This window comes from Columba livia, chromosome 21 (assembly GCF_036013475.1).
Source record: "Columba livia isolate bColLiv1 breed racing homer chromosome 21, bColLiv1.pat.W.v2, whole genome shotgun sequence".
Taxonomy (NCBI): Eukaryota; Metazoa; Chordata; class Aves; order Columbiformes; family Columbidae; genus Columba; species Columba livia.
This window is the reverse complement of record NC_088622.1, coordinates 2,621,319-2,643,154: the sequence shown is the minus strand read 5'-3', so window position 1 is coordinate 2,643,154 and position 21,836 is coordinate 2,621,319. Positions and strand designations below refer to the sequence as shown.

Sequence of the window (21,836 nt, the reverse complement as noted above, 5' to 3'; positions counted from 1 at the left end):
GACATCTTCACCAGCTCAGGTTGCTCAGAGCCCCGTCCAGCCTGGCCTGGGATGTCTCCAGGGATGGTTCATCCACCACCTCTCTGGCCAACCTGGGCCAGGCTCTCGCCACCCTCAGGGCCAACAATTTCTTCCTCATCTGGCCTGAATCTTCCCTCCTTTACTTTAAAACCATCACACTCCTTGTCCTATCACAACAGGCCCTGCTGAAAAGTCTGTCCCCATCTTTCTTACGGCTCTCTTTTAAGTACAGAAAGGCCGCACTAAGGTCTCCCCGGAGCTTCTCTTCTCCAGCTGAACACCCCAACTCTCATTCTGCCCAACAGCAGAGCTGTTCCAGCCCCGGCTCGTTTCCGTGGCTCCTCTGGCCCCTCTCCACCAGGTCCGTGTCTCCGGCGTGCTGAGGACACCAGAGCTGGACGCGGTGCTCCAGGTGGGGTCTGAAAGGGGCTGAATCACCTCCCTCGACCCATCCCGCCGGTGCCCCCGGCCCGTCCATCCGTCTGTCCCTCACCTCTTCCCCGCGGCCGCCATCTTGCCCGCCTCGCTCCCACGCGGCCGCCGCTTCCGCTCCCAGCGTGCCGCGCGGCTCCGAGGGGCGGGGCTTCAGAGTGGCTCCGCCCCCGACCTGCCCTGGCCCCGCCCCCGCCCGCCGCTCCCCCGACACCGGCGGCCCCGGGGCTGCCCGAGCGGGGCCGGTCACACGCGTGTCCCCCCGCTCCCGCAGGACGGGCCCCCGCCCCCGGTAAGTGAGCGGCGGGGCGGGGCGAGATCCCCTTCCCGGTGACACGTGTGCGGCGGAATCTAACCGCGGGAGGAAGCGGCGAGCCGTACCGCGCCGTTCCGTGCCGCGGGCAGCTCCCGCACGGCTCCGCCGTGGGGTTATTCCGGGTGACGGAGGAAGCCGCAGCCGCCGGCACCGTCTCCATCCCTCCGCGACCCGGGGAGGAGCCGCGCACCTGCCCCCGCCCCGTGTCCAGGGCACCGCGGAGCCCCGCAGCATCCCCCGGGCATCCCGCGGGCCGGGCAGAGTCATCGCTGCACCGGGACCGTGAGTACCGCTGGGGCACGGCCCTCCCGCCGCCCCGCCCGCTCCACACCGAGGGAGCGTCCCGGGCCCGGCGGCGGGAGGAGGGCGAGCGGGGGGGGATGACCCGGGGGACCGGCACCCAGAGCAGCGTCTCCATCACTCCCCAGCGCTACCGGTGGCGTGTCCCCCGCCAAGTTTCGCTGCCGGGGGACAAGGAGCTGGGCGGGAGGAACAACCGGGGCCGTTCCCGGCCGCTGCTCTGCATCCCGGCATCTCTCGGTGCGTTTCTGCGCTGAGCGCCGTCTCCTTCCCCGGCCGCTGCCAAGTCCTGGGGCGATCCCTTCGGTAAAGGAAAAAGCTGCAGCTTTGGAGCTTTGCGCGATGCTGGGGCCCAGGGCACAGCTGCAGAGAGGTTCTGACCGTTGGTTTTTTGGCTCACCCTTGGTGGAAGCACACGGGCTGTTTGGTACCGTTGGCAGCGGAGTGGGCTGAAGGGCACAGGGAGAAACGTTGCTTTAGGTTTTCTGGCAACTTAGGGAGGAAAAGCAGCTTTTTTTCTCGTCCTCTGCAGTGACCGTTAGGGCAGAGAGCTCTCCTGGAGTGACAGCATCTCCGCTGGTGGAGCTGGTCCCAGGGAGCAGCAGGCCAGGGCTCAAAGGGATAGTGACCCTGGGACCTCAGCTTCACCACAGCAAGGAAGAAATGCAGTGGTGGGTGGCTGTCCTTGCTTTCTGTGCATCAGAGCATGACCACCGACTGACCAGGCTTTTGTGCCAAGCTAGAAAAGTACTTTTCTTGTGGCCTTGCTTTTACAGAGTCTCTTTGTAAAGGGAGCCTGCTCTGCTTTGACTTCAATCGCTGCCCTCTTGGGGTGCTCTCCATTGCTGGAGACCACAAGGAAGAGGTTAATTCTGGAGTGAATCAGCAATGTGTGGATATTTCGGGTGCTTTTGATCCTGACAGTCTCCAGGTGAGCCAGGCTGATGCAGGTGACATTGTCCCTTGGACAGGACACAGCTGAAATGAACCCCAGATTGCTACTGGTCTTCCTCCATATGGACAACCCAAAGGCATGAGCTGCATTTAAGGATGGGAGAAGGAACGGGGCCTTGACAACAAAACTGGGATGTCTGTGTGCTGGTGTTTTGCACCCAAGAAGTTCGGGTTTGTTACAAGTTTGCTGTTAGGTGGCTCACTAACACTTCAATGTGCAATAGCTTTTTGGTTACGATCACTACAGTCAAGCAATCATCTTTGTGGAATCTCTCCCTCCTGCATCCCAAGTTTCTCTCCTGAGCCATGAGCATCTGCTGGAAATGCTTTATTCAGCATGGCAGTGAGTAAGACTCTGAAGGATCTTGGGTGTAAAGATCTGAGTTTTCTCCCTGAGAACTGACTGATTTGTGAATCCCAGCAAGTAGCATCTAACTCAGAGCAGACCAGGAGCTGGTGAGTGTCATAGTCACCTGCTACCTTGGCTTGATTGTCTAGAATCCAAATGGAGTTGCTCCTTAGCATCTTGGATTGCTAGGATTGTCCCTTGTGCCTGCTGTCAGCTAAGGTCAGCTTGGTGAGGGTGGCAATGGGACCTCTTTTCTCTGCCACCCTGTCTGGTGGCCCTTGCTTCCATCAATTCTGGTCTTGCTTTGCTGCATTCCAGGCTCAGCAGCTCAAAAATCAAACAGCCATGCTGAAGTCTTGGTGATGGCTTCTGTATCTTCTCAGGTGCTGGAGCTTTCTCTCCAAACCCTTAGGCATGCTGGACTTGGTAGCAAGAGGAGCCTCACCCCTTCTGCCCGGTCTGCTAGAACTGGCTTCAAACTGCGCTGCCTCCTCTAAAGGATGTGACTCCTCGGGACAGGAATTTGAACTCCTCCAGCTGAAATTCCCAGGGTCTGGGACCTGCTGGCCTTGGCAGACCTCAGTGTAGCAGAAAACTCAAGGCCATTATGTCACATGCTCCTCATAGCTCAGTTTTCACTCCTGTGGCCTGTGCTGCTGCCTGCAAGACGACGTGAGGGAATTCTCTTAATTGTTTTCTGGCTTGAAAGCAGGCACAGTGTGAAGCGCTGAGCTCGTTGGGAGGAGGAAACGCAGATCTGCTTACGTGGTCCCATATGTCTCCATGGCCAACCCACAGGACGACTGAGGCTGTAGGAGGCTTTGTAAGCTGTCCATAAAGCTGGTGTGGACTGGGCAGCCTGCAAAAGGGATGAGACCAGAGTGCAGCTGGTGACCTCCTCTAGTGACCTCCTGGTTCGGAGAGTCACCCATGAGCTGTTCTTCACAGAGCATCACCAGCAGCATTGTCCCCTTGCTTATCCGTCTGTAAAACACCTGCTTGTCACTTTGCAGCCAGCAGAACCCAAGTGCTTTACCCTTCTTTCCTAGTCTCCTGCTGGAGCCACGTCATGGAGTCAACTTCTCCTCTAGGAGCCAAGCGGTAACTCATCCTGGGTCTGAGCGCCTTCATCTCTCTCATCTGACGTCAGGGCATTGCTGGGCGGTAACGACCCACTCTGCTCTGGCGCGCTGCCACCTGCTCGAGACACCATCACCTTGCACAGCGGACAGGTAAAGGGCACAACATCCCTTTCTGAATAGCTGCTGGCCAAAGATATTGCAGGCAGGGAATCCCTGGGCAAGTCCGGGAGCCAGGAATATTGAGATCCTCTGATACGGGCTGCCTGCAATGGGCTGAGCGCTCTCATCTTGTCTGTTTATCTGTCTGAAAAATGGATTGGGGACAGAGATGTCTATCATGGAGGAGGCTAGAGGCAGATGAGGAACACCACAGGGATGGGTGGTGCGGCTGAAGTTGTTAACTATCACTCTTCTGCCTGGAGAGGAGACTCAGGTGGTGGCTTTTTGTAGAGGTTTGGTGCTGCTTGTGCCATTAAATAGCACTGGATGCAACAGTGGCTCCTCTCCTGTGTCTGCTGGGGGACACTGGGAAGGGGGAATTAGGACATGACCCACATTTCCAGTCCTTGGCAGAGGCAAAGGGCTCCTTGTGCTTGGATTTTGGTGTGCTTTGTGCTGGCCTGTAGGAACTGCTGTCTAATCGCAGTGCAGCTGGAGACCTGCACATCTTGCTGAGCATCTCAAGGCATTAATTAGTTGCCATGTCTTGTTTCTCCCTAACCTGGGAATTCCACAGCCTCAAACCTATTTGGGTCCTGATGCTGACAACCGAGTACTTAAAGTGACCCATATGTTAGCACAGATGCTTCTAAATCCCTCAGCCGTGGAGTCCTGCTTGGCGCTGCTGTGAGCCCCTGTGCGCAAAATACTGAAGACAAAAGCTGAATTTGAGGCTGTCTGCAGGAAGGGATGCTGTCTGTGCAAGGTGTGCATGAGACAGGGAGAACATTGCATCCCCCAATGGGCACCAGGCAGGCTGGATACCCTTTATCCATTTCAGGTGACGGAATATGCTGGTGCAGTCACTGATGCTCTGTGTTGCGCTCCCTCCTCTCTCAGCTAAAGCACTCCTAAGTGTGAGCTGGGGGTGACTGAGAGCAACTTTGAGCTGAGTTTCCAAACAAGACTCCCCAGGAGTAACAGGGAGAGAGGCTTTAATTAGAAAAGACCTCCAGCATTCTGTGTGCACCAGAGCCGATTGATTACAACCCACTGAGCTGCTGAAAGGCACTGACTGGGTCAATGTGCTGAACACCCTTCTTGCCTGGAGCCAGCGCTGTCTCTGTGCTGTAGAGCTGGCAACTGTGTGCAGTTTTCCCCCGTCCTCCCCACCCCCTTGCCGAGGCTCCACATCCTCTCTGGCAGCTTGTCACTTCTCTGCAGATGTCTAGACGGGAGGATTCAGTGCGTGTCAGTTATGCCTAATTCATTAAAAAAAAAGGCAAACCCTACGGAGAGCTGGGGATTCTCAGTCCTGCAGACTCAGCGCTGTCTGCGCTGCCTTGAGGCGAGCTCAGAGCAGATTAATTCCGCCGATCGGCAGGAGCAGCGCACGCCTGGCCCTCCCATCCATCGCAGGGGGCTTGGGGAATAGAAGACAGACGCGGGGTCAGGGCAGCGCTGGCAGCGAGAGCAGAAGAGGGAGAAGAGGAGGTGGAGAGAAGCGTTTGGGGATGAGCTGCGTGCTCCTGACCTCTCCTTGCAGCTCACCCGTTATGTGTTCTTGGCACGCTCGTGTTCTCCGTGCCCATCGGGAGCTGGCAGAGGGGTGCGAGGTGTCCGAGTCTTCTATCCAGCTGTCTGAACCTGCCAGCTCCCGAATTCTGCTGTCACTCCTGCCGCCTCTGAAGGCAGAGCTTGTGCCGGGAATGACAGCTCCCCCTGCCACGCTAAGTCACATTTCCATCAATATTTGCAGTCCTGGCCTCTGGAGAGGTGCAGCTGTAAATCAGCTGTCGCAGTGGCGCTGGCTGGACCTGCAGCAGGTCCTGAACCATTAGGTCTCTCTGCCTCCTCACAATTGCTGGCTTTTCTAGGTTGAATATACAATTAACCTGTTATTAAAAAGACCAAATGCGAGCTGCTGCACACTGCCAGTGTCTGCTTGAATTCCCCGGGTCCAGGTAAAATGTTACAGGGGCTGAGAAGGGACCGAACCCTGAAGTGTTGTATTGAGGGGGAGAAAGTTTTCTGTTTGTATCAGTGACGCTAATGGGACAGGACCTGGTGGGGACAATTGCCTACATTGAGTGCCTTCTTTGCATCTGATTTCCAACCCTCTTCGATTGTGTTTGTTGTGGGGAAGGGAGAAGGGAAGGCAAAAATGCAATGCATTTTGTAATGGGCAGTGCCAGGCCCTCTGGAAGAAGCAAGAATTTGGGATATCCAAGTTTGAGGTGTAAGGGTATGTCGTGTATATCTGCTTGTGAAAACAGCCCCGGTGTCTTAGACATGCCTACTGCAAGAGGATTACTGGTGCAAAAATACTGCTGGTAGGTTAAAGCTTCTCTTGAGCTGTGAGCTTCCGAGCCATGGGCAGGGTTCAACAAAAGGCATAGCTCAGCCAAATTAACGAGGTCTGCACAAAGCCATAAGGAAGGTGAAAATTTGCAGTCCAGCAGCATCCTCAGCTGCATCCCTGGCTGCTGGTGTGAGCTGTATTAGTGCTCTTACTTTACAACAGCACAACAGCAGCTATTGTTACTGCCGGCTCAGCTGTTTGTGTCCCTTGTTGAAGGGAAGGAAGAGAACACGGGAGCACATCTTCCTCCCAGCCCTGCTCCCAGGAGAAAAGAAGCTCCTTGTGCTTGTGTGCGCACACACAGCTGGGCAGGGGTTTGCCTGAGCTGCCCCAGTCATGTCCTACCCTGAGCATTAATCTGTATTGTGCGTTTCAGTTATTTGGGGGTAAGCTAAACTGCAGGGGGCTGTTTGCTGGCAAATGGCCCGTGACTCCTCTCAGAGGGGTTAAAAACCAAGAATTTAGATTTCTGGTGTAGGGGAGATGGAGATGCACTGGGAAGCAGTGATTCCTGCCTGTGACTCTGCTCCCGAGCTCCTTCTCCCTCAGGCGTCCATGCTGTTGCTGTGCCCAAGAATGAGTTTTTCTGTGCTGTTCTGCTTTGGCTTCGCTGCTCAGAATGGAGATCTGAAGGCGCTTGGCACAAGGGAATAGCGCTGCCAGCAGCCCCTTTCTGCCTGGGGACAGAGCCAGGGGAGGCAAAGAAAAAAGACTTTGTGCCTGGGAGATGGACCCTCAACACCAAGGAATGGGGGAAATTGCTCCCTGAAAGGTAATCTGGGAACATGGTGCCACCTCGTTGACCGAGCTGTGCTGTCCTCTGCTCTCTTAGTGCCGTGAGTGCCAGCAAAATGTCTTATCTGAAGGTCTAATGGCAGCACTTGTGTGGGAGATGGAGGGCTGCACTCAGAACAGGGCTTTGTAGCTGATTTACCAGAAAAGGGAGACTGGGATACTAACACAGGGATAGGGCACGTGTGGAAGTTTAAGCACCACTGTACATCAGGCTGTAGGGCATGTCATGCCTTAGAGTAGGGGATGTCACCTAGTCCACAGCAAAGGCTTGTCCATAACATCTGGCCAGCTGTACAGGATGTGTCTTTGCGGTCTCCTCACGAGTCCGGCAGACACAAAATCTCCATCCAGGCTGTCAACAAAACGCCATTCTCCAGGGCCTTCCTGGGGAAAGGGCAGGCTCTGAACTTTTCCCCGGAGGATGCTCTGTTCCCTGTTTATTGCTCAGCACGCTTCTTTTCACTCTCGGCAAAATATGTTTTTTTTGTGCAACGAGAACAGACCTCCCTTTGGGCAGGGATCATTTGCATTCATTAACCGAACTGTTATGCATGGCCACGTTCTGTCGCATAGGAGCCAAACAAACGCCTTCTTTTTTTTGTCATAACCCAAGAGTTATTACAAGTCAGCCACCGCATCCATTATAGCTGATGCGTAACACGTGCATTCGTGCTGCTGCGTGCTCCACAAAAGTGCGCTTGTGTTTGCTTCCCCCCGCCAGAGCTCTGGACACTGCTTTACTGTTTTGTGTGGTCCAGGCGCTGTTTCCCATTAATTATATTTGAGCAGCACTCATAGACCTTCATTTCCTGGGCATGAAGTTTTACAAGGGAATAAGGAACATTTACTGCTGCTGGTGAGGCTGAGAGTTCGGGCACAGGGAGCAGCACAAGCAGCAGGGGGGTGTCCTTTAGTTTTTCCCCGCTGATTATATTCTGACACATTAAAGCAAAAGAGCTCTGATGGGAACAAGTCATTGCAGAGCAAAGGGGACAGTGGGAAGTGACACCGAGGAGGCTGTCCCCACTGCAAGCCTCAGGCCAGACCCATGCCAGCCCTCCCTGTGCCCCAGGATGGTGACATTTTCCCAAGCTGCTCTTCAGGGGAGGGAATGATGAGGTTGTAGTGAAAAACCATCCTCAGAGTTGGTTCAGGTGCCTATAGCTGTGGGTCAGGTCAGCTGGGGACTGTCCCCTGGTGCAGGGATGCTGTTGGGAGCAGCGGGGTGGCTGGGATGACATCTCCCTCTGGTCCTGGTTCCTGCTCGGTCACGTCAGAGACTGAGTGACACAGAGGTGGTGTGACTTGGAGTGACACTGTGGTGTGTCAGCCGAGCTCTTCAGAGCTCTGCGAGGTGACAGCAGGGGGTGTGGGTGGAGAGGGGAGTGAGCAACCGCTAGTCTCTGCCGCTTGGCCATGGGAATCGTCGCAAGGAAAGATAATGTCACCCTCATCACTCTCTGCGTTTGTACTTGCCCAGAGTTGTGCAATGACTCAGTGGCAGGGCTGGGAAGAGAGCCCAGCGCTTCCAACCAGCTTTGGAAATGCGTTTGGTTGCTGCGATGCCAATGCGTCGGCTACGGCAACCTTCAGTCACACAATCATAGAATCACAGAACAGTTTGTGTTGGAAGCGACCTCAAAGCTCATCCAGTGCCACCCCTGCCATGAGCAGGGACATCTTCACCAGCTCAGGTTGCTCAGAGCCCCGTCCAGCCTGGCCTGGGATGTCTCCAGGGATGGGGCATCCACCACCTCTCTGTGCAGTCAATTAGAGCTGGGGCATGACTTAAATACTGATGGGGAGAAGCATGCTCAGCAGTGTATTAACAAGATAAACCAGCTCAAGCAGATTAGGAGAACCCTCAGGTTTGCAGTTAGGGAGCGGAATAAAGATGAGAAAGCACCATCCGCTCTCTGCCACTAAACTGGGTCTGGGAAAGGAGCTTGTGAGCCCAGGTAGAGATGCAAATAATCATAAATTGCCTTTGTGTGGGCATCTCTTATCCAGCAGCATGCGAATTAACACACTGAGGTGTCCTAGGGATGTTGCATCTTTCTGAAGAGCTCAGCTGAGGGCTGTGGGAGGAGAGGGCCGGTTAATTCATGGGTGCTTCTTCCCTGTCAAGGGCACAACAGCATCCTGCTCTCCTTGCTGGAAAGCATCTACAGGCATTGCCTTTGTTGTGTGCCCGTGAGTCTTCCCTGCCGACAGCGAGATGAGGAATCTCATCTTACACGGGATGCTGTAGATAGAAGAGGGCATTGCAGGTTTCTCTCCTGCTCAGAAAAGATGTTTATTCATCTTTTCTTTTCCTCCCCCAGACTCTAGTACGTGATACGATTGCTATTTAAAAGCAGATAGATGGCTGCATTTGTGGCTGAGCAGGCACAGCGTGGTGGGTTTCTATTTTTGGGCTCGGCGCCATGGAGGTGCCGTGAGGAGCACGGGGGCCGAGGGGATTCTCGCCGCAGGGATGCGGGGGCAGGCGCACAAGCGCAGCACTCAGGCTTTTATGTTTTATTTGTCACTTCAAGCTGCCTTTTTCTCCAGCTCCCTCCCCCTTCTTCCTCCTGCTGCTCAGTCATTCTCTCTTCACTCCCCCACCTTTTTGGGTGCTGCTGGCAGGGAGACAGTCTAACGCCTTTGGAAACACCGTGAGCAGCTTAGGTGCAGACAGCATGGAGAGAGAAAACATCTTTGCACAAATTAACCCCTTATTTGTAATTAGGCAATTTTTGTTATCTGCTAGCCGATCAGGTTTATGTACCAGGTTGTGTGGAACGACTGTCCTGCTCCATGCTCCGTGGTGTGAACAGGAACATGCAGTTCTGCACCGGGTCCCAGCAACTCTGTTCTTTGCTGTCTGTCCCTCCCATCAGCCTACTCAAACCCAAACTCCCTGAAATACATAAATGGCGGGAAGCATCCATTCCCAAGTCTGCAGGATTCTGATACGGGATTCCCTGGTTATTTTTTGTTTAAGCTTACCATAGTTGTCATGTTCGCTGTCTCTAGTGGTCTATTTAAGCTGTGTTTGATCAATGCAGAACGTGCATGCCCCGGTAAGACTTCTCAGATCAATGCTTCTGCTGATATTGCGTGGAAGTGCACCTTGTTAGGCGGATTTGGAGGTGGTGCAACTTCAAGGAAAACCAGTGTGAGTGCGTATGTTGTAGAGCAGTGCCCTTCTGAAGGCAGGTGAGGGGGATATCGATCCAGAGGTGAACACAGCTGGGAGGCAGCGAGTGTCATGGAAGAGTCTCAGCATTGCTTTGCATTTCTTGTGTTCTGCCAGGGACTGTCTCCTCCCCGTCGCTGGTTCATGAACAGGATGATGTTTCTGGTTAGACAGGAGCTGTTCTTGCGCGGTCCTTGAGCAGTGGTGGGCACACTGCGGGCAACGGGGATTGTCTGGGGCTACAGCTATTCCTGCCTGGCTAACGCTTTGTTTTCCCCCCACATCAGTGCCGCTGAGAAGGGACAACACACCATTGACCACCCGGCAGCCATGGAAGGGGGTGTGCAGCTCCTCAACCGCGATGGCCACAGCATCTCCCACAACTCCAAGCGCCACTACCACGACGCCTTTGTCTGCATGAACCGCATGCGGCAGCGGGGGCTGCTCTGCGACATCGTGCTCCATGTGGGCACCAAGGAGATCAAGGCCCACAAGGTGGTGCTGGCCTCGTGCAGCCCCTACTTCCACGCCATGTTCACAAGCAAGTAGTGTCCTCTCTTCCCCACGACGAGGGTCTCCCTGCTCTTCAAACCCTCTCCTCCCTGCAAATCCCTTCCCTTTCTGTCCCACTCCCTGTTTTCACTGCCCTGCCCTATGGAAATATGATGCCTGGATGACATCTCTGTGAGCAAGTGCAGTGATGTTCCTCATTTGTCCCCTTTCCATGAAGCCCTCTTCCCATAAACCCCTGCACAAACGTCTTGATGCCCGTCCTGTGAACATGGACCCCATTCCCTTGAGCATCCTGCTGCTTCTCCTTGCTAAGAGGTGGCCAAGAGACCTTTCTGGGCCATGGAGGTGGATGATAGCTTGTTCCATGCATGGTCAAGTTCTCCTGAGGGGAAACAGCCCTGCTGTGGGACTTTGTTCATGTCTGGTGTCTGTGTTGCCCCAGATGAGATGAGTGAGAGCCGCCAAACACACGTGACGCTGCACGACATTGACCCCCAGGCCCTGGAGCAGCTGGTGCAATACGCGTACACAGCAGAGATCGTGGTGGGCGAGGGGAACGTGCAGGTAGGAGCTTCCACACAAAATCTCTCTTCTCCACAAAACCATTCTGTACCAGACTTAGCTCTTGGGGGCTCTTCTCTCCTGCTGCTCAGCACTTTCAGCTGTTGTCCTGTGATGGCAACTGCACCCAGCAGTGCTCAGGGAGTTCATCTGCTCTCCTGTGCCTGGAGATGTGGCTCCTGTGGCTGCTGTGGTGGGAATGGCTCCTCAAAGCACTATGGCCAGGTCTAGTCCTGAGCATCTGCCACTTTCCTGCTGTTTTCTGGCCCTGTGGAGAATTACAGGTGTCCCTCTCCACTCTTCTTTAGCTTAATCCTATTGGGAATAAAGAATGTCCTCTATGCGCTTGTGTGCCTGGAGGTGCTCTGTGAGCCTGTTCTGTGGTTGACTTGCGGTGAGACAAGGGTGAAAATGGTTTCCTTGCCCTGGAAACTCTCTTTTCCCCCCCAATTCTTTTCCACTGCCAGACACTTCTCCCTGCTGCCAGCCTGCTTCAGCTCAATGGTGTGCGGGACGCTTGCTGCAAGTTCCTGCTCAGCCAGCTGGACCCATCCAACTGCCTGGGGATCCGGGGTTTTGCTGACACGCACTCCTGCAGCGACCTCCTCAAGTCTGCGCACAAGTATGTCCTCCAACACTTCGTGGAGGTGTCCAAGACAGAGGAGTTCATGTTGCTGCCTCTGAAACAGGTGAGGTCCTGATGGGAGAGTGAAGGTATGGAGGTGGCAAGGCATGTGTCCCAGAAGGCACCATGTGCGTGTAAAGAGCCCAAGGAACCTGCAGTGAGGGGGTTTGACAGAGGAATGTACCCAGATTCTGTGCTTTGGTCCTCTCTGTTTGTCAGAAAGACAATACATGGGAAGAGTGCTGTCCGAGAGTGAGCTTAATCCCGTGTGCAATAGGGACAGGAGGGTAGCACAGAGGATAATTACTCTGGCTGGTGCTCACTGTGTGAGCTCTGAGCACACTGCCCTCTCTCTGGGAGCATAGGCCACAGAGTCAGCCCTGGCTGCCCTGGTTACGGAGCTGTGATGTTTAATTCGGAGTTCAGCTGATATTTCCTGCTGCTCTTCGTGTGGTGCCAGCGCGGCCCCTGGCTCATCACTGCCTGGCTGGGGCTGTGTCCCTGTCCTGCATCACCCGGCACTGCGCGGACCCTCACCAGGGTACAGAAACATCCCTTTGTCCCTTCCCAAGGCACTGGGGTGGCACGAAGAGAAGGGAACGTATCTTCTCTTGCTCCAGCTCTGTTGTCCTTGGCAGGTGAAGTGAGTGTGCCGGGAGCAGCCAGGGCACCTGGTTCTATCCCATGAAATGTGGAAGGGAAAAAAAGCAGAGTTGTCTGCCTGCTCTCACTGACATTGATTGGAAATGTTAGACATGGCAACAGCTTCAGAGACAGAAGTGGGGGAATGAGCCAAGGCAGATGATAGAGGGCAGAGCGGTCTCCACACCAGTGCTGCAAGGAGAGGGGAGGCAAAGCTGCACCCGCCTGGTTTGGGGGACCTGGATGCTCTTTGGCTCCTTTTGCATCCAGTGAGAGGGAGTAGCTGTGTACCCCTCAACCACCAGCATCTCCAGGAGGTGGTGGCTTTACCACTGGCAGTGCTGTTCCGGGTGTGGGAATGTGTCCTTCTCTCCCAAACCACACCAACCGACACTTCTCGCCCTTTCCACCCCCCTCCACAGGTGCTGGACCTCATTTCTAGTGACAGCCTCAACGTGCCGTCAGAGGAGGAGGTGTACCGGGCTGTGCTCAGCTGGGTCAAGCATGACGTGGACAGCAGAAGACAGCATGTCCCCAGGGTGAGTCTGCTGGGGAAGGTGACCTGGTTCTGCCCACCAGCCCTGAGTGCCTGTCCTGGGTGGATACACAGCTGAAGGAAGCTGCAGGGTGGCCAGAGGGCAGGGACAGCAGGTCCCTGTCACACCGCTGCTGGTCCAGGCATAAATGAGGGTGTTGCTGAGAGTTCAGGCTCCCGGAGTGAAGTCCAGAGTATTGACAAATGTGAGAGGATGCCCTGTCTGACCCCTGGCAGCTTGGGCACGCTGAGCTCCAGGGGGGATGTGGGTCAGCCCTGCCGTCCCGATCTTTCATCTGCATCCTCAAAGACAAAGATCTTTGGGGAGACCTTATTGCTGCCTTTCTGTACTTAAAAGGGGCTAATAAGAAAAATGGGGACAGACTTTTTAGAAAGGCCTGTTGCAATAGGACAAAGGGTGATGGTTTTAAATGAAAGGCCCTGCCAATGGGTGCAATTCCTCCCCGCTCAGCTCATGAAGTGCGTGCGGCTGCCCCTGCTGAGCCGGGACTTCCTCATGAGCAACGTGGACACAGAGCTGCTGGTGCGGCATCACTCGGAGTGCAAGGACCTGCTGATCGAAGCCCTCAAGTACCACCTCATGCCGGAGCAGAGAGGGGTCCTGAGCAACAGCCGGACGAGGCCGCGGCGCTGCGAGGGGGCCAGCACCGTGCTCTTCGCTGTGGGTGAGGCTCTGCCGCACACACATGTTTTATACATGCAAACCCCTTCCCAGAGCCTTGGGCTGTTATTTAGAATCACGGAATCATTTTGGTTGGAAGACCCTAAAGGTGATCGAGTCCAACCGTAACCCATCCCTGGCACTACCCCATGTCCCCAAGAACCTCATCTCCGCATCTGTTCAACCCCTCCAAGGATGGTGACTCCACCACTGCCCTGGGCAGCCTGTTCCAATGCTCCACAGCCCTTTCCAGGGAGAAATTTTTCCTAATATCCCATGTAAATATCTCTGGCACAACTTGAGGCTGTTTCATCTCCTATCTCTTGTCACTTGGGAGAAGAGACCAGCAATTCGCTCTGTTTGCCATCCCCTGTGCAGGTGGGGGGAGCCTGTTTGCCATCCACGGGGACTGTGAAGCCTACGACACGCGGACGGATCGGTGGCACATGGTGGCCTCCATGTCGACCCGCCGGGCCAGAGTGGGCGTCGCTGCCATTGGGAACAAGCTGTACGCCGTGGGCGGGTGAGGATGGCACGGAGCCTGGCGCGGGGAGCGGGCAGGGATGCCTGCGGTGGGGAGAGCAGCATGGAGCTGCTCGGGGAGCAGAGTTGCCCAGCAGAGCCTCCCTTGGCCTCCTCCAGAGGAAGCAATGCGCTATCTCAGGGTTACTAGCTGCAGCAGTGGCAATGAAAACTACTTCCCTGTGGCTCCAAGCAGTGAATTTGGTAGTTCTCTGTTTGCTGGTAGCTACATCCTGGGCTTGTGCTGTTTTGCCCCATTTTCCTTAGCTCTGTGCTGCACTAAGAGCCTGTTGTGTCCCCATCCCTCTGCCCTGCTGTGGGGGTCCCTCTGAGACCTCCTTTCCTTGCAGACCCCCAGGACAACTCAGCTACGGGCTCTGCACTTTGAGCAGGTGCTTTGGTGCCCTTTGCCTTAAGGAAGCTGGGCAGGGAGGAGAGGGGACAGGTGGTGACAGGGACCCAAGGCTCTTGATGGCTCCAGAGCTGTAGGACCAGCCCACATCCTCCCCTGCAATCCAGGCTTCCCAGCTCTTATGTGTTCTCCCTTTGTCTCACTGCAGCTACGACGGGACCTCTGATTTGGCCACGGTGGAGTCCTACGACCCTGTCACCAATTCCTGGCAACCTGAGGTGTCCATGGGCACCAGGAGGAGCTGCCTGGGTGTAGCAGCACTTCATGGGCTTCTTTATGCTGCTGGGGGCTACGATGGGGCCTCGTGCCTGAACAGGTAGGGGATTGCCTTGCTACAGGCTCCTCCACTGCTCTTGCATCCACTGTCCTCGGTGCGGGGTGACTGGGGTGCCCCAAGGCCTGCTCCTGGCAGATGGACTGGCCACAGAGTAGAAGTCTTACAGTCCAGCTTCATTTTGCAGTGTCTTTGGCCTGGGCAAAACTTCTTCAGGGGGAAAAAAACATTGTGTAGCCCTCTGCCACAAGAGAACATAGCCTTTGGCAGTTCTTCCCTCTGTTTTCCCTGTCTGTTCCCAAGCTTCCTCGGGAGCTGCCCCCGAGGGCCTGTGTCAAAGAGCTTTGAGCTGGGCTTTGCCAGCATCACACTTTCTGTTCCTGTGTCCCTGCCTGCTGCAGCGCAGAGCGGTACGACCCTCTGACGGGCACCTGGACGTCCATCGCTGCCATGAGCACCAGGAGACGCTACGTCCGGGTGGCGACACTAGGTGGGTGACAGTGTGAGGACCCGACCGACTTCTGTGCGGATTCTTGCATGTCTGCTGGTTTCTTTCAGTGTTCTTCCATTCTAGTTCCTGCCCCTTCTTCCCAGCTGTGAGTCTGGGTAGCCCAGCCATTTCTCTGCCATGTCCTGACGTGCTCCCTGCCTCTGCTTTCCTCCTCCATCTCCCTAGTAATTGGGTTTCATCACAAAACTCTTGAGGGGACCCACAGCTTGGTCCTTTGTGCTTTGGAGCAAGAAGGCTGGCTCTGCATCATCACCTGGCCCTGGAGAGAAACATACAACCTTATTACTCCTTTATTATGAAAACAGGACAGTCCTTTCACTGATGATCCAAACAGTAGTGCTTGGTCAAAACTGTCGCTACCAGGGGTGTCACAACATGGGATGCAATGCTGTTCTGTCTCCTGACTCAAATGAAAGAGTTGTGTCCTTAAGGAGAATGCAGTGGGAGAACATTGTGTAGTGCAGCTGTGGGGTTAACGCAAGCACTGTTCTTCATTCTGGTGGGTGCTGGACCTCCCTGGGTTTACTGGGGTAGCACGATGTTCCCCACCACCCCAGGAACCACTGTGCCATGTCCCTGTGGTGCCTCCCTCCACCTTATTCTCTGTTTTCAGCTCTCAGTGCTGACTCAGAGCTTCCCTCCGCTCCATCACCAGCTCAGACCCTCTCCCTGCTGCCGCTTTTATTGGCATTTCCCTGCACCAGCCTCCACCGCTAAAAATAACCCTTTGCTCTGGCGGGGAGCACTTGTGGCTCCTGTAATGAGGAGGTCAAGAAGCGGCAGGCGAGCAAGCTCTGGGAAGCTCGCAGCATGGCAGAGAAATTGCCTGATGAATATTTCACGATGCTGCGAGGGAGGGAGCTGGGGGAGCCCCGCAGAGACGGGCTCAGCTGCCCGGGGAGCAGGAGGCACAGCTGGTACCGCTATGGGCAGCCTGAGCAAGGGCTGTGGGAGGCTGTGCTGGGACTAGGGCTCTGCTTTTTAGCTAATTCTCATGCATGTGTGACTGTCTTTGCAGAAGGCAACCTCTATGCCGTTGGGGGATACGACAGTTCATCCCACTTAGCCACAGTAGAAAAATATGAACCCCAGGTAAATATAAAACGTGCCTGATTAACGCTTTTCCTTCTCCACTCCTGATGCATGTTAGCAAACCACTGCCGTAGCTCGAGACATGACCAGTCCCTAGCAAAGCATTGCAGCAGCAGTGGAGCAGAAGGCATGAGATTTTTCGACCACCAGAACACTCTCTATCCCTATTGCCTGCTCAAGTTCTCTAGTAAGAAAAGCTCTTGTTTGTGTCCTGAGCTGTTTCCAGCTGAGGTCTGGGGTATGTGTTGGGTCTGGGGTCTCACAGATCCGTTAGAGCAGGCTGGATCACTGCAAAAAAGATCAAAGAGAAGGTCCTGGAGGTTTTTCGTGAGCTGTAAAGCCACAGTCATGACTTGTACACATTTGAAATAGATACAGCTCAACCCCCCCATGACTGGGCTGGGATTCAGCGGTGACGTGATGGGTGGCCTGGCACTGGGACCTCTGTGCTCGGGCTCCTGGGATGGCAGGACTGCGGCTGTGCTTTCCAGAGCCAGTCGGCAGAGTTATCTCCTGGGGCCTGCAGCTCTTCCTCTGGGCAAGTCGGAGAGAAAAAACTTGGGTGCCCCCAAAAGTCTTTTTGGAGGAGAACCATTATGTCAGGAGCTGTGTGGTAAGAGCAGGACTGGTGTCACAGGACAGGTATGTGGAAAATGCCTCATACACATCTGGCTCACAAGCAAACGTTGCCTTTTCCCAGGTCAACACCTGGACGCCCATCGCCAACATGCTGAGCCGCCGCAGCAGCGCGGGGGTGGCCGTGCTGGAGGGGATGCTCTATGTGGCTGGTGGCAATGATGGGACCAGCTGCCTTAACTCCGTTGAGCGCTACAACCCCAAAACCAACACGTGGGAGAGCGTGGCACCCATGAATATCCGCAGGTAAGGAGTTCTGCCCCTGCCTGCGCACGGGCAGCCTGCGCTCCCAGCTGCACTGGGAGGTGCTGGTGCCTGTGTGCCAGGGGGGCAGAGCAGGGACGTTCTGCAGAGGGATTTATTCTCAGCAGCCTGTGTGGCCATAAAGAACCAGGTGGTATAGCTGGCTGAGGCCACATAGGGGATGTTGCTGGGCTGCAGGAGGATTTAAGGCTCGGAATTACAAGGATTTAAGGCTTCTAGGGAGTGTTTTTTAGATGTGGCACTTCTCCAGCGGGAGGAGGGTGTCAGAGCGAAGGGGACAACCTGAGGCTGCGCTCTGCACTCTGTCACTGACTGAACCCCAGTGGTTTGTTTTCCTGGGCACTTATGAGGGTGGCAGAGCTCTGGCCAGTTCATCTGGGGTGCTGAGCTCCCCTGCACCCCACATACACTCCATGTTCGAGGCTCACACCCCTGTGCTCTCTGCCTGGTCGTTCCAGGAGCACCCACGACCTGGTGGCCATGGACGGGTGGCTGTACGCGGTGGGTGGCAACGACGGGAGCTCCAGCCTTAATTCCATTGAGAAGTACAACCCCCGTACTAACAAGTGGGTGGCAGCCTCCTGCATGTTCACGCGCCGGAGCAGCGTGGGGGTGGCCGTGCTGGAACTCCTCAACTTCCCACCACCCTCCTCACCCACCCTGTCGGTCTCTTCGACGAGCCTTTGACAAAGGATCAGGACCTACCTTACCTCAAGGGGACAGGGGCGTCTGGTGGGGCTCTAGGCCAGCGTGGCCAGTCCCACGGGGCAGCCGGTCACTGTAGGAGGAGGACAAAGGTACCGGCTGCTGCCTCCAGCCCCAACACTCCTGTGAACCCCCGGAGCCATCCCCGTTCTTGGTGCACACATGGGATCAAGTACGACTGCAGCAGCTCAAAATGTGCTTCCTGGGGGAGCACCCTCCTTCTAGGAGGGCGAGGAGAGAGGGTGCTCCCTGCTCTGTTCAGACTCATCTCACCACTCACCCAAAGGGCGTATATTTTCTTTGGGGAGGGGAAAACTTTTAAACCATTGCTGCTTTTTTTTTGGATTCACGGGATCCAGCGGTGCCATACATCCGAGCACAGCCAGCTGTGGAGGCTCCAGGAGCCCTGTGGGGTGGCAGAGGTGACAGCGCTCCTCCCAAGGACACGGCCGAAGCCACCGAAGCCACCGCTCCTCTGAATGTCACTGTAGCCAAACTCTTTACCAAGCCTATTGTGCACTGTTAAAGACTTTGAGGCCACTGTATGGTTCTCAATGGTGTCTAATTGATGCCTTAAAATACACAAACAAAAGAAGCCCAGCTAAGGGACAGGGCCTGGAGGAGGGAGGTTTGGAGACAGAACTGGATGCAGCATCCTGAACCCTCCAGCGTTTCCGTGCTCAGCTGGTCCTGTGAGATCTCAGCCGCCCCTTCCTCTGGGGAGTTCCCAGCCAGGCAGATGGGTTGAGTGATCGTGTTTGCGTCCCTGCTGTCGCTGTCCCAGGTTGAAGTGACTCTGCGGCTGCTCTGCACGTGGTCCTGGTTCACCCTTTGGCTGGGAACAGATCGCCCTGTTTGCTGTTCCTCTCTCTGCAAAGCAGATTCTGGGTTTATGGAAAGGTATCAGTTCTTAAAAAAGAACAGTCCAGCCTTCTAAATGAGGAAGATTGCCTGGCATTACTTTTTTTGGGTGTTATTTTTTTGCCTTTTTTAATTTGAATGCTAATATTTTAATTTTTAATGAATTCATACCCCTTTATTTTTTACACTACTATGGTATTCCCCATCCCATCTGTTCCCTTAAAAGGCAGCAGAAGGGATGCAATTACGTTTCTCATTTGTTGATGAGATGATGACTGTGTCCTGGAAGATGTTCTCTATAGATGTGTGGGTGTGTGTGCATGTGCGAGATACCGTATGTGCTGTGCAAACAGCATGGAAGGGACCATTTGCAATTAGTGACTCCCTGGCAATTAAGCAACTGCTTTAATTAACTAAAAGTTGAATAAATTAGTACTGTAAGTCACAGGCCTGTCCTAGACCCACCTGTGCCGTTGAACCTCTGGGGTGGTGTTTTCAACGCGTGTGTTGTAGGATGTGTGTATGAGCCTCAAACTGAGACATTTTATCAGGTATTCTCCACATTACAGAGGAATGACTCAACCACTGGTACCTCAATAGTGTTCTAATGTAGCATTGGAAATATGGTCTAACTGTTTTGAACTGATTCCTTTATCCTTTTCCTCCTGCTCCTTGTCATTGCTGATTTACAGAGTTTAGATTTAATTTGTGACGGTTATTTGTTGGCCTCAGTTTTCAAGTGGATAGAGATTTCTTCTTTTTCCTTTGGGGTGAGAGTTGAGATGAGACAGGGACTCCCCAACTTCAGACAATTTCCACAGCAATCTGATTTCTCCCAGACACGTGCCTGTACATCTTACGAGCCCACTCACAGTGCCTAACGTTGGACACCTGAAATTACCAGCAGCTTCTGAAAATCTGGGCTGCTTCTCCCCGCCAGCCTCTTCCCCAAGGACAGTCTGGGCTTCTCAGGCTGAGGAAGCCCTTTTGGCTTTTAGAACAGACTCTAAATCTGCTTTTCATTCCTCTCTCCCTTGCCAAGCCCCTGTCGCAGCTCAGCATCTCTCCCATTCCTCTGGCTTGCAGAGGACCCTGCAAATGTCCAGGCTCCGCTTCTGCAGGTCATCTCTTGGTCAACGTGGCAGTAGGGCTGCCCCAAGTGGGTCACACCAATCTGTTTTGTTCAAAATACATTGGTGATACCCCTTCTGTTGCATGCGTGAGCAAGGTCTCAATCCTTTCCTTCCCATTCCTATAAACAACAGCAGGATTTTAGTCTTCTGCTGGACTCGTATTAACCAGTGCGTGCAAGGTAGCTCTGGCTCTAGGGTTCTCTTTGAAGGGGCAACGCAGAGCCAGAGCTGAACTGCTGAAGGGAGAAACGGGGCTGATTTCAAACCAGGAATGAGTTATAATACCAGTGGCTCAGCATCTGGTCCAGCTGTGGCTGCTGTAGTGTAAAGGGGGGCTGCTGCCTTAGAGGGGGCGGCAGGCAGGCAAAATCAGAGGGGAACAAGCTATAGAGCAGAGAGAATTTTTGTGCCATGTGCCCTTGGCTTCAGTTTGTAATCTTTAGCAATTTAACACTACAAACTGTGTGCGACACTGTCCTGCCCCTTGGGGATCGGGGAGGTGGGCAGAGTGATCCTGTCACCCACCAGCTGGGTACTGAGCAATATCACCACCCAGCCTGTTCCGCAGAAACCTGGGGAGGAGGGAGCTTTGTGTCTCTGATGTACTAACTATGCAGGTGCTCGCTGCTTTCCTGTAAAGGAGAAAGAAGGAAGAAAAGGGCCAAATAGTTCCCCGCCAGCTTGCGGGGGTCCAGAGCACCACAACCCACACTGTGTGGACACGAGGTGTCAGCATCTGCCCCGGGACATCCCAGGGTGGAATCGCTTCTGGTGCTGCACATCCCTCGCTGAACAGGAGGCTTCGGAGGGGATGTGCGTCTGTGTCTGTCTGTCTGTCTGTGCGTAGTACCCTGTCTGAGGGGAGGAGAACTGTCAACTCTGTGTGGCTTCTCTGCCAGTTTTAGTTAGTGGCGTCTCACCTTAAAATGTTACTCGTGTGATTTCCCACTTGAGCTTTTTCCCAGTGGAGGAGCATCCCCGAGCGGGTGGCTCCAGGCTGTGTGTGTTGACATGTTTTCCACCAGGGACCCCGGTGTCAGTCTGCAGTGAGACAGCAAAGCCAGACTTGGCCTTACTGGTAGGCAGACCCGGTCTACTCCATGTCAAACCGTTGTCACTTTGATTTCTCTGTAAGTTATCTGACTTATTTATGTGGAACTCTGTTTCTCCGAATTTTTTGCACTATGTGGGATTGGGGAGGGGATACAAGCAATAGAAGCCAACATGTACAATAAAGACGTTTTCTTGAATACTGGATCCTGCCTCTTGCATCCTTCCTTCTCAGTTTCCCTGCTGCTCCCCTGTGCAGAGGAGGGGAAGGATTCCAGGGGGTGTATGTGGCAGGTTGCTCTGTTTCCATACCCAAGCAGCCACCAACCACATCTCATCTGCCTGGGGTGAGACCTGAGAAAAGCCTAGCCCAAGGCTTTAGAGGCAGACTGATTTACACCTTTGCCTGCTGTTAAATTCTAGTTTGGTCTCCCTAGGACTTCCCAATCTGCAGTGGGAAAGAAAATCAGATGAGAAACATCCTCCAGCTGCCACATGGGTCTTGCCTGCGGGCAGATGGAGCTGGTTGGCCCCATTTGGCAGCTTCACAGCAGATCAGATCTGCCTCTATGAGCTGCTGCCAGTCACTGCTGCCTGGTGGGGGAATACTAAGCCCATTTCATGGTGGTGGGGGTGAAAAGCGCAACGGGAAGCTGCACGGCAACATCCCCTGGGGCCTGAGAGGGAACGTTCCCATGCGTGTGTGCCGCAAGCCCTGCGGTTCGGTGGCGATGCTGCACAGCCGACGTGCCAGACTTGGCTCTAGCCATGCTGTGTCCTCTTTCTTGCTGCTCTCTAGGCTCCTGCTTCTGTTTCAGGCTTCTATAAATAACAACCATGCTGTAGAAGTCTTTCTAAAGTCTGGAG

At 54.5% G+C, this 21,836-nt stretch overlaps 2 protein-coding genes across 8 annotated transcripts in view; one reads left to right on the top strand and one right to left on the bottom strand.

The window, feature by feature from the left end:
- Positions 1–642, bottom strand: part of NOC2L (NOC2 like nucleolar associated transcriptional repressor) — a 38,889-nt gene extending 38,247 nt beyond the window's left edge. The window contains exon 1 of the mRNA XM_065037976.1: positions 515–642. Within this exon, the coding sequence (XP_064894048.1) occupies positions 515–534 (20 nt within the window). The 5' untranslated portion in view covers positions 535–642. The remainder of the gene's footprint in view (positions 1–514) is intronic.
- On the top strand, positions 629–21,174 carry KLHL17 (kelch like family member 17). 7 transcript variants are annotated; one of them, XM_065037982.1, is made up of 13 exons: positions 633–745; positions 3,422–3,604; positions 10,239–10,492; positions 10,907–11,028; positions 11,493–11,714; positions 12,715–12,831; positions 13,300–13,513; positions 13,888–14,032; positions 14,592–14,759; positions 15,119–15,207; positions 16,247–16,320; positions 17,021–17,202; positions 17,679–21,174. In XM_065037982.1, exons 3-13 carry the CDS (start codon positions 10,282–10,284, stop codon positions 17,905–17,907), a joined length of 1,773 nt encoding a protein of 590 aa, XP_064894054.1. In that variant the 5' UTR covers positions 633–745; positions 3,422–3,604; positions 10,239–10,281; the 3' UTR covers positions 17,908–21,174. The 7 variants fall into 7 exon arrangements, with proteins under 7 accessions (XP_064894052.1, XP_064894054.1, XP_064894053.1 ...); XM_065037981.1 differs by lacking the exon at positions 633–745 and adding an exon at positions 751–1,051; XM_065037978.1 differs by lacking the exon at positions 633–745 and adding an exon at positions 1,060–1,740 and having other exon boundaries at positions 1,846–3,604.
- Positions 21,175–21,836: the final 662 nt, after the last annotated feature.

What these genes read in the sequence shown, in the direction of transcription:
- KLHL17 (XM_065037980.1), top strand. Translation starts at nt 10,282, where the DNA reads ATGGAAGGGGGTGTGCAGCTCCTCAACCGCGATGGCCACAGCATCTCC. An exon ending in GAAGACAGCATGTCCCCAGG is followed by an intron (nt 12,832 to 13,299) that starts GTGAGTCTGCTG and finishes CTCCCCGCTCAG; the next exon opens with CTCATGAAGTGCGTGCGGCT. An exon ending in CGTCCGGGTGGCGACACTAG is followed by an intron (nt 15,208 to 16,246) that starts GTGGGTGACAGT and finishes CTGTCTTTGCAG; the next exon opens with AAGGCAACCTCTATGCCGTT.